This window comes from Trichosurus vulpecula, chromosome 1 (assembly GCF_011100635.1).
Source record: "Trichosurus vulpecula isolate mTriVul1 chromosome 1, mTriVul1.pri, whole genome shotgun sequence".
NCBI classification, from domain to species: Eukaryota; Metazoa; Chordata; class Mammalia; order Diprotodontia; family Phalangeridae; genus Trichosurus; species Trichosurus vulpecula.
This window is the reverse complement of record NC_050573.1, coordinates 74,038,986-74,050,650: the sequence shown is the minus strand read 5'-3', so window position 1 is coordinate 74,050,650 and position 11,665 is coordinate 74,038,986. Positions and strand designations below refer to the sequence as shown.

General features: G+C 38.2%; 1 protein-coding gene across 2 annotated transcripts in view; it reads left to right on the top strand.

The window, feature by feature from the left end:
- Nucleotides 1-8,957: 8,957 nt before the first annotated feature.
- LOC118833768 (adhesion G protein-coupled receptor E3-like) overlaps nt 8,958-11,665 on the top strand; it is a 42,541-nt gene continuing 39,833 nt past the window's right edge. For both annotated transcript variants that reach the window (XM_036741169.1, XM_036741168.1), the window contains exon 1: nt 8,958-9,026. In XM_036741169.1, coding sequence (XP_036597064.1) covers nt 8,996-9,026 — 31 coding nt within the window. In that variant the 5' untranslated portion in view covers nt 8,958-8,995. The remainder of the gene's footprint in view (nt 9,027-11,665) is intronic.

The following is an 11,665-nucleotide window of genomic DNA, read 5'->3' as shown; positions in this document are numbered from 1 at the left end:
TGGAGTTTTGGCCTGCAGAGACGACTCCTGGTAATTTACTTCTTGTGCATAATTCCCATTTTAAGGAGTTTTGAGAGTTCATGAACACTGGAGAAAATGCTTAGTCCTCTATCTTGTTGGCTACATTAGGTTAATTTATTTAATGAAGACAAACTGGTTGTTTCAACGCATTAGAATTGAGTATCACTTAATCTTGGAGCTGCAAGGAGTGTGAGAGAGCTTCTGATCTAATCCTCTATCTGAAGAATGAATCTCCTCTGAGACAAGCCTAAGAAGTCGTTATCTACCCTTTGTTTAAACACTTCCAGTGATGGGATGATCCATAACTCCTGAGAATACCTAGTCCATTGTTGGATTTCTGTTTGTTAGGAAGTTCTTCCATGAACTAGTGTCCAAATCTACCTTCCTGTGTAAATCATGTACTCATTTTGACCTTATCTTGGTATATGGTGTGAGATTTTGGTCTATACCTAGTTTTTGCTGTGCTGTTTTCCAGATGAGTTTTTGTTCCAAAAGCTTAGACCTTTGGGCTTATCATACGCTAGATTACTGTGGTCATTTACTATAATGCAATTTGTACCTAATCTACTCCATCGATCTACCACTCAATTTCTTAGCCAATACTAGATTGTTTTTTTGATAATTATTGTTTTATAATACAGTTTGAGATGAGACATGGTATGGCTAGACCACCTTCTTTCACATTTTTTTCCATTGATTCTCTTGATATTCTTGAGCTTTTGCTCTTCTAGATTCATTTTGTTATTATTTTTCTAGCTTTATAAAATTTTTTGATAGTTTGATTGGTATGACACTGAATAAATAGATTAATTTAGGCAGAATTGTCACTTTTATTATATTGGCTTGGCCTGTCCCTGAGCAATTAATATTTTCCAACTGTTTTTTTAAAATTTAATTTCTTTAATAAATTTAGTTTTCAGCATAGATTTTCACAAAAGTTTGAATTACAAATTTTCTCCCCATTTCTACCCTCCCCCCCACTCCATGATGGCGTATATTCTGGTTGCCCCATTCCCCAGTCAGCCCTCCCTTCTGTCTCCCCACTCCTCTCCCATCCCCTTTTCCCTTCCTTTCTTGTAGGGCAAGATAAATTTCTATGCCCCATTGTCTGTGTATCTTATTTTCTAGTTGCATGCAAAAACTTTTTTTTGTTGTTTTTGAACATCTGTTTTTAAAACTTTGAGTTTCAAATTCTCTCCCCTCTTCCCTTGCCACCCACCCTCCCTAAGAAGTCAAGCAATTCAACATAGGTCGCACGTGTATCATTATGTAAAACCCTTCCACAATACTCATGTTGTGAAAGACTAACTATATTTTGCTCCCTTCCTAACCTATCCCCTTTTATCCAATTTTCTCCCTTGACCCTGTCCCTTTTTGAAAGTGTTTGTTTTTGATTACCTCCTCCTCCATCTGCCCTTCCTTCTATCATTCCCCCTTTTTTATCTTCTTCCTCCTTCTTTCCTGTGGGGTAAGATACCCAATTGAGTGTGTATGGTATTCCCTCCTCAGGTCAAATCTGATGAGAGCAAGATTCACCACTCATTCCCCCTCACTTGCCTTCTCTTCTCTTCCTACAGAACTGCTTTTTCTTGCCACTTTTATGCGAGATAATTTACCCCATTCTATCTCTCCCTTTTCCCCTCTCTCAATATATTCCTCTCTCATCCCTTAATTTGATTTTATTTCTTCAACTCACCCCTGTGCCCCCCCCTCTCTCTATATATATACACACACATACATATATAGATGCATATATACATATACATACACACACACACACACACATATATATACATATATATATATATATATATATATATATATATATATATATATATGCATATTCCCTTCAGCTACCCCAGGTCTTATGAATTATACACATCATCTTTCCATGTACAAATGTAAACAAAACAGTTCAACTTTAGTAAGTCTCTGTGAATTTCTTTTTCTTGCTCTTTTTCTTGATTACCTTTTCATGCTTCTCTTGATTCTTGTGTTTGAAAGTCAAATTTTCTATTCAGCTCTGGTCTTTTCACTGAGAAAGCTTGAAAGTCCTCTATTTTATTGAAAATCCATATTTTGCCTTGGAGCATGATACTCAGTTTTGCTGGGTAGGTGATTCTTGGTTTTAATCCTAGCTCCATTGACCTCCGGAATATCGTATTCCAAGCCCTTCAATCTCTTAATGTAGAAGCTGTTAGATCTTGGATTATTCTGATTGTGTTTCCACAATACTCAAATTGTTTCTTTCTGGCTGCTTACAGTATTTTCTCCTTGATCTGGGAGCTCTGGAATTTGGTGACAATATTCCTAGAAGATTTCTTTTTGGGATCTATTTGAGGAGGTGATCGGTGGATTCTTTCAATTTCTATTTTGCCCTGTGGCTCTGGAATATCAGGGCAGTTCTCCTTGATAATTTCTTGAAAGATGATATCTAGGCTCTTTTTTTGATCATGGCTTTCAGGTAGTCCAATAATTTTTAAATTCTCTCTCCTGGATCTATTTTCCAGGTCAGTGGTTTTTCCAATGAGATATTTCACATTGTCTTCCATTTTTTCATTCCTTTGGTTCTGTTTTATAATATCTTGATTTCTCATAAAGTCACTAGCTTCCACTTGCTCCAGTCTAATTTTTAAGGTAGCATTTTCTTCAGTGGTCTTTTGGACATCCTTTTCCATTTGGGTAATTCTGCCTTTTAAGGCATTCTTCTCTTCATTGATTTTTTGGAGCTCTTTTGCCATTTGAGTTAGTCTATTTTTTAAGGTGTTGTTTTCTTCAGTATATTTTTCAGTATTTTTTGGGTCTCTTTTAGCAAGTCATTGACTTGTTTTTCATGGTTTTCTCACATCCTTCTCATTTCTCTTCCCATTTTTTCCTCTACTTCTCTAACTTGCTTTTACAAATCCTTTTTGGGCTCTTCCATGGCCTGAGATCAGTTCATGTTTTTCTTGGAGGCTTTTGTTGTAGGCTCTTTGACTTCGTTGACTTCTTCTGGCTGTATGTTTTGGTCTTCTTTGTCACCAAAGAAAGATTCCAGAGTCTGAGACTGAATCTGGGTGCGTTTTCACTGCCTGGCCATGTTCCCAGCCAACTTACTTGACCCTTGAGTTTTTCAGTGGGGTATGACTACTTGTAGAGTAAAGAGTCCTATGTTCCAAGCTTGGGGGGGATGCGCTGTTGATTTCAGAGCTCTTACAGCCAGCTCTGCCTCACCAGCACTCCTCCTTCCCCAAGAACCCCCAGCTGGGACTGGACTTAGATCTTCAGCAGGCTCTTCATTCCTGCTCTGATCTGCCACTCAATTCCTCCCACCAGGTGGGCCTGGGGCTGGAAGCAACTGCAGCTGTAGTTCTGTAGCTGCCCCACCTCTGCTGCCCCCAGGGCAGTGGCTGAACTGGGAACTCTATCACCCTGTCCCCAGCAGCTTTTCCCACTAACCTTCTCTGTTGTCTTTGGTGTTTGTGGGTTGAGAAGTCTGGTAACTGCTGCAGCTCATTGATTCAGGGCACTAGGGCACGCTCTGCCCGGCTCCTTTTCTGGTTGGTCCACGTGGCCCACACTGACTCCACTCTGCTCCGCTCCCAGTCCATGCATGAGAAAGACCTCACCCAGCAACCATCCAGGCTGTCCTGGGCTGCAGCCCTGCTTCCCTCTGCTATTTTGTGGGTTCTGCAGTTCTAGAATTGGTTCAGAGCCATTTTTTATAGGTTTTTGGAGGGACTTGGCGGGGAGCTCACGCTAGTCCCTGCTTTCCAGCTGCCATCTTGGCTCCCTTTCCAATTGTTGAGATCTGACTTTATTTGTGTGAAAAGTATTTTATAGTTGTGTTCATATAGTTCCTGGGTTTATCATGGCACATAGACTCTCAAATATTTTATATTGTCTATAGTTATTTTAAATGGAATTTCTCTTTCTTTTTCTTGCTGCTGGACTTTGTTGGTAATATATAGAAACGTTGATGATTTCTGCAATTTTGCTAAAATTGTTCATAATTTCGAGTAGTTTTTAGTTGATTCTCTAGAATTTTCTAAGTATAACATCATATCATCTGCAAAAAGTGATAGTTTTGTTTCCTCATTGCCTTATTCTAATTCCTTTAATTTTTTTCTTCTCATTGCTAGAGGTAATATTTTGAGTACAATATTAAATAATAGAGGTGATAATGGACATCCTTGCTTCATTCCTGATTGTATTGGGAAGGCTTCCAGTTTATCCCCATTATAAATAATGCTTGCTGATGGTTTAGATAAATATTACTTATCATTTTAAGGTAACATCCACTTATTCCTATGATCTCTAGTGCTTTTTATAGGTAATGTGTTTTGTCAAAGGCTTTTTCTGCAACTATTGAAATAGATAAACATATGATTTTTTTTGGTTTTGTTATTAACATGGTCAATTATGCTAATAGTTTTCCTAATATTGAACCAGCCCTACATTCCTGGTACAAATTCTACCTGCTCATAGTGTATGATCCTCGTGATATATTGCTGTAATCTCTTTGCTAGTATTTGATTTAAAATTTTTGCATCAATATTCGTTAGAGAAATTGGTCTATACTTTTCTTTCTTTATTTTGGTTCTTCCTGGTCTGGGTATCAACATCATATTTGTGTCATAAAAGGAATTTGGTAGGACTCCTTTTTTGCCTATTTTTCCAAATAGTTTATATAATATTAGAATTAATTGTTCTTTACATGTTTGCTAGAATTCGCTTGTGAATCCATCTGGTCCTGGAAATTTTTTCTTAGGAAGTTCATTGATAGCTTGTTCAATTTCTTTTTCTAAGTAAGATTGGGTTATTTATGTATTTTATTTCTTCTTCTGTTTATCTGGGTAATTTATATTTTTGTAGATATTCATTCATTTCATTTAGATTGTCAAATTTATTGGCATGTAATTGGGCAAAATGGCTCCTAACAATTGTCTTAATTTCCTCTTCATTGGTGATGAGTTCACATCTTTCATTTTTGATACTAGTAATTTGGTTTTCTTCTTTCTTTTTTTAAATCAAATTAACCAATGGTTTATCTATTTTATTGTTGTTGTTTTTTTCATAAAACGAACTTCTAGTTTTATTTATTGGTTCAATGGTTTTCTTACTTTTTTTTTTTTTTTTACTAATTTTATTAATCTCCCCTTTGATTTTCAGGATTTCCAATTTGGTATTTAATTGGGGATTTTAAATTTGTTTTTTTTTCTAGTTTTTAGTTGTACGACCAATGTGTTGATCTGCTTTTTCTCTGTTTTATTGGTGTAAGCAATGAGAGATATAATTTTTCACCTAAGTATAGCTTTAGCTGCATCCCACAAATTTTGGTATGTTGCCTCATTGTTGTCATTTTCTTTAATGAAATTATTGATTGTTTCTATGATTTGTTTTTTGTTTTTTAGGATTAGAATAATTAATTTCCAATTAATTTTAACCTCTCTTTTCGTTGTCCTTATTGGATTATTTTTATTGTATTATTATGTGAAAAGGTTGAGTTTACTATTTCTGTTTTTTGCATTTGGTTGTGAGGCTTTTCTGTCCTAATAAATGGTCAATTTTTGTGTGGGTGGCATGTATCACTGAGAAAAAGGTATATCCCTTTCTATTCCTACTAAATTTTCTCCAGTGATCTACCATATCTAGCTTTTCCAGAATTTTATTACCTCCTTAACTTCTTTCTTGTTTATTTTTTGGTCAGATTTATCTAGTTCTGAGAGGGGAAATTTGTTTCCCACTAGTATAGTTTTGTTATCGATTTCCTCCTGTAATTCATTCAACTTCTTCAAAAATTTAGATGCTACACAATTTGGTACACATATGTTTAGTAGTGATGTGACTTCATTGGTACCTTTTGCTTTGTCTGAGATCATGATTGTTACTCCTGCTTTCTTTGGTTCAGCTGAAGCATAATAGATTCTGCTCAAGCCCCTTACTTTTACCCTGTTTGTATCTCTCTACTTTAAATGTGTTTCTTGCAAACAACATATTGTAGGATTCTGGTTTTTAATCCATTCTGCTATCTGCTTCCATTTTATGGGTGAGTTCATCCCATTCACATTTATAGTTATAATAACTAATGGTGTGTTTCCCTTCATGCTATTTTTTCCTTGTTTATCCCTTTTTCTTTCTTACCTCCCACCTTTTTCTTCTTCACAAGTGTTTTTCTTCTGATAACTACCTTCCCTAATATATCCTCCCTTTTATCAGGTCCTCCTTCCCCTTCTCTTATTCCTGCCCCTTTTGATTTGCTTATAGGGTAAGATAGATTTCTATATGCAACTGAGTGTGTATATTATTCTCTCTTTGAGCTAATTTTGATAAGAGTAAGGTTTAAGCTTTGCTTGCCACCCCCTCCCCATCTTCTCCTCCATTATAATAACTTTTTCATGTCTCTTTTATGTGGGATAATTTACCCCATTCAACCTGTCCCTTCCTTCTTCCAGTGCAATTTTTTCTCACCCCTTTATTTTCTTTTTCGAAGTATCATCCCATCAAAGTCACCTTATACCCACACCCTCTGTCTACATATACTCCTTCTAATTGGTCTTATAGTAATAAAGTTAAGAGTTACAAATATTATCTTGCCATTTAGAAATATAAACAGTTTAACCTTAGTGAATTTCTTTTTTATACCTTTTTATGTTTCCCTTCTGTCTTGTATTTGGAGGTCAAATTTTTTATTCAGCTCTGCTCTTTTAATTAGAAATGCTTGAAAATCCTCTATTTTGTTAAATATCCATTTTTTCCTCACTGAAATATTATAGTCAATTTTTCTGGCTAGGTGATTCTTGGTTATAATCCCAATTCCTTTGCCTTTTGGTACATCATATCCTAAGCCCTCTGGTTCTTCAATGTGGAAGCTGCCAGATCCTATGTAATCCTGACTGTAGCTCCATGATATTTGAATTGTTTCTTTTTGGCTACTTGCAATACTTTCTCCTTGATTTGTGAGATCTGGAATTTGGCTATGATGTTTCTGGGAGTTTTCATTTTGGGATCTCTTTTGGGTAGTGGTCAGTGGATTCTTTCAATTTTTATTTTGCCCTCTGGTTCTAATATATCAGGGCAATTTTCTTTGATAATTTCTTGAAAGGTTGCCCAGGCCTTTTTTTATTGTGGCTTTCGGGTAGTCCAATAATTCTTATATTATCTCTTCTGGATATATTTTCTAGGTCAGTTGCTTTTCCAATAAGAAATTTCACATTTTCTTCTATTTTTTAAACTTTTGTGATTTTGTTTTATTGTATCTTGATGTCTCACAGTCATTAGTTTCCACTTGTTCGATTCTAATTTTTAAGGAATTATTTTCCTCAGTGAATTTTTGTACTTCTTTTCCATTTGGCTAATTCTATTTTTTAGGGAGTTGTTTTCCTCAGTAAATTTCTGTGTGTCATTTCCCATGCTAATGACTTTTTTTGTGTTTCTCCTGCACTACTTTCATCCCCCCCCCAACTTTTCTTCTACTTCTCTAATCTGCTGTTAAAAAATCCTTTTTAAGCTTTTCCAGGAATTTTTTTGGGGGGGCCCGAGACCAGATTACATTTTTCTTTGAGGCATCACATGTAGCCATTTTGACACTATTGTCCTCTCCTAAGTTTATGCCTTGATCCTCCCTGTCACCATAGTATCTTTCTGTAGTTAAGCTCCTTTTTGTTGCTTTTTTGCTCATTTTTTTCTGCCTTTTTTTGGTGACTTGGTGTTTTTATATAAGAGTTGGACTCTGGTCCTGCACGCTTCCAAGTTTTTTATGCTGGGGCTCTGGGTCTTGCTGCTGGCTTTCACTGGGCTTCAAGGCTTAGGCAATTGCTTTCTCTGGAGGATAGGGTTCCTTTCTGGCTTGTTTTGGGAGTGGGGTGGGGCCTCCCTGGATGTGGGGTTTAGCTGCTGGCCTGCTCCAGGGGTGGGACCTTGCTGCTAGGTTGCTGTGGTAACAGTCTTTCTGGTGACTGTCCCTGGGGGAGAGATCTTGTTGCTGGTCTGCCCCAGGGGTGACCCACTGCTCCTGGGTTGCTTTGGAAACAGGGTCTTTCTTCTGGTAGGCCCCAGGGGTGGGGTCTTCCTGTTGGCCAGCCTTGGGGCAAGGCTTCACTACTGGTCAGCAATGGCGTCAAGGCCTCACTGGTGTCTTGTGCTGAAGGTGGGGTTGCTGGGGTGACACTGTGTTGTGCTGCATAGATTACTCACTTACCTAGGAATCTGCTGGTTTGCAGGAGGGTGGAACCTCACTGGTGGATTGCTCCAGGCTTGGATCCCTGCTGCAGGGCCCCTGCTCTGAGGCTGGCTGCTGCTACTGCTGCTCTTGTACCTTGCTTGCTCCCCACCCCAATGAGACAGACCTTTCCTTACCATGCTGGTAAGCTGCTTCCCTGCTCCCATATCAACTCTGAGGTGCTTTACTAGTTGTTTGGAGGGGAATTTGGGAGGTCTTCAGAGGGTTCCCTCCTCACTCAGCCATCTTGGCACTTGAAGAGCTAAGTAGTCTTAGTTCATATATTTATTTTGTAGTTTCACCTCACTAATCTGGTTGCCATCTTCAGGATGCACATCAGAGATGACCAGAATTAAGGTGAGTGGAGAAGTTGGTTCAGTCCATATGATGATTCCAGTAGCCGTTTGTAGATATAGACCCACAAAGAAATCATGACTGAGGATGCAATGAATTGAAAGATAATGACAGCATGGGATTGGGGAAGGGAGTGTGTGGTGCCTTGCAATGCATAGATCCCCTCATTCCCATGTCCATCATTTAAGTTTCACTCTAGATTTAAATTAAAACATTCTCTTCATAAAGTCATGTAGATCTCAAAACACTTTCCTGTTGTTAGCCCTGCTAATGTATTATTTCCATTACATCAGTGAAGAGGAGCCCTGTAAACTATATTACTCAATCCCTCACACCCACTCATACCCTTGAGAAACATCAGAGGAAGATAAGAGGGGTTATAGTTCCCTCTTGGTTTTCAGACAGTAGCTACCAGGGACCATGGCTGAGAGTTGGTTCTTGCTTCTTTGGGGTAAGTGGCAAATGACTTCTCTTCAATGCACATTACCTTACTCATGATCTAATCATTAGAATACTTCCATAGACTTCCTGATCAGCAGAATCATGTACAACAATGGATATTTCTCTAGTATTTTAAGGTTGATTAAATGCTTCCATGAGAACCACCATGATCAGCAGGTATTGTGAATAGTATTATTCTTATTGTACAGAAGGGAAAACTGATACCCAGAGAGAAGATCTTGTCTGGGGTCAGGCAGCTGGTGACAGTGCCAGGACATTACGTAAGAGTATTAAGGGTTCTTTGGATCCACGGAGGAGGAAACTGAGACTTAGAAAAGGCAGGGAACTGCCCAGAACTGCCCAGCTAATAAATGTCAGTGTCAGAATAAAATATTAGAGGGCATCTTGCCCAACCTCCTCGTTTGACAGATGAGAAAATTGAGACCCAGAGCGGGGAAGGAATTTACCTAAGCAGTCATGCTACATTCTCAAAATGTTCGTTACTGTATAATGATCTAGCTGAACCTGAAGAATGGAAAATGTCCCTTCTTCTCAGGATATGGCTCTGAAAACAAATATTCTGTCAAATATGGTTCATACTTTGCTTAATTTTGTTGAGCTACTATCTCTCTCTCTTTCTTTCTATATATCTGTCTCTGTGTGTTCTTCTTCTCCTCCCTGTTTCTGTCTCTTTTTCATTCGTGTAAGGTATTTCTCCCTGGAAAGGGGTATGGGTAGGGGTATATTTTAAAATGGAAGTGATGGAAAAATAAAACATAATAAAAATTTTAGAAGTGAAAAAAAGCCTAGTCTATTACCTTTGTTGGCATCCAGCCCCAATTTTTTTTTTTGCTAGCTTGCAGGGATGTGAGTCTTTTGTTCCCATGTTCTCTTTCATGGGACTCTGTGATAGCCAAGAATGCTAGAAAAACAAGGGTGATGTTATAATCTGTTAATGTCGTTGGAAAGGCTAAAGCTTAAATATCCCAGTACTTCCCACTGACCTTTCCCCCATTGCTCATGGCATCAGGCAGAGCTAACTTCTATGTGACAACCTTTTAGAATATTCAAGCAATCAATTAACAAGTACCTATTAACAATTGGCCATGTACTGGGGTGGGGTTGGGGGGACAGGTAGGTAACGCAGTGGGGTAGAGTGCCAGGCCTGGTGGTAGGAAGACTCATCTTCCTAAGTTTAAATCTGGCCTCAGACACTTACTAGCTGTGTGACCTTGGGCAAGCCACTTAATCATGTTTGCTTCAGTTTCCTCATCTGTAAAAGGAGGTGGAGAGGAAATGGCAAACCACTCCAGTATCTTTGCCAAGTAAACCTCAAATGGAGTGACAGAGTGTTGGACAGAACTAAACTGACTGAACAGCAATGACGACATGTGCTAAGAACTCTGCTAAATGCTGAGGGCATAAATATACAGTCAAAATATTTCTTGGCCTCAAGGAGCTTACAGTCTCTATGAGGGAAACAACATGTACATGTGGACATAAATACAACATACACACAAAGTAAATACAAGGCAGTTTCACTGGGCAACTTGGAGGAGCTAACCACTCCAAGGATCAAGAAAGCCAGCTGGAGGAGATAATACTTAAAATGGGCTTTGAAGGAATCTAGGGCTGCTAAGAATCTTTGGTGAGGAGTGAGAGCATTCCAGGTGTGACTGAAAGCCTATGCAAAGGTATAGAGAAATGAATTGTTTGTGAGGAGGAGCATGGAGGCCAGTTTGGCTGGACCACGGAGAGTGTGAAAGAGATTATTGTATAGTAAGTCTTAGAAAGTGGATTGGAACCAGATTATGAATGGTTTTTTAACAATAAATAGCTCAGTAGGTGTTTGAACCCAGAGGTATATGGAGCCACTTTGATAGCTGTGTGGAGAATGGATTGGAGAGGGAAGAGCTCTGAAGCTGGGAGACTGATGAGAAGGCCATTGCAATAGTGGTAGCTGTGTGAGTGGAGAAAAGGGGATGGATATGAATAATATTGTAGAAGATGGGCAGTATGTTGGAACCAGCTCAAACTGGCTCAAGAGAGCTTTTTGTTAAATTTTTCGGTGTGTGTGTTCACACTTGGAAAATCAGCAAATACTATAAATCAGGACTTGGTTTGTTATTTTGTTAATTGTCCAGACTTTAAAGAATGATAGAGAAAATGCTAATTATACAGATCAAAAGTGTGTCCTGTAGACAATTTCTCCCCTTGAGAACTGGTTGTTAAACATTTACCAGCACAATGCTGAAGATGAGACAAAGACTTGTTGATTGATTAGATAGAAGAGGTATGGGGGAGTCTAGGATGATACCAAGGTTTTGACTGGGCAACTGTTTCTTAATGTCACACATAAAGTATATTTCCATCTATCTTTGAATGCTAGATCCAGTAGGAAGTATTTATGCCATTAGAAAAGACAAATGAGGCAGTAGTAAGACTGTTTCTGAGATATGTACCTGCTTTCCTTCAACCCCCAAATGTGGAATAACATATTCAGTGAATTAGAGGCTCCAAATGTTGAAGGTGAAAGTCTGTAGTCTTTGGAAATGGGAGATGGGTTGATTATTGTCTGGCATTATCTTATATGTATGTATGTATAAATGTATATGTACATATATATACATATACATATATGTACACACA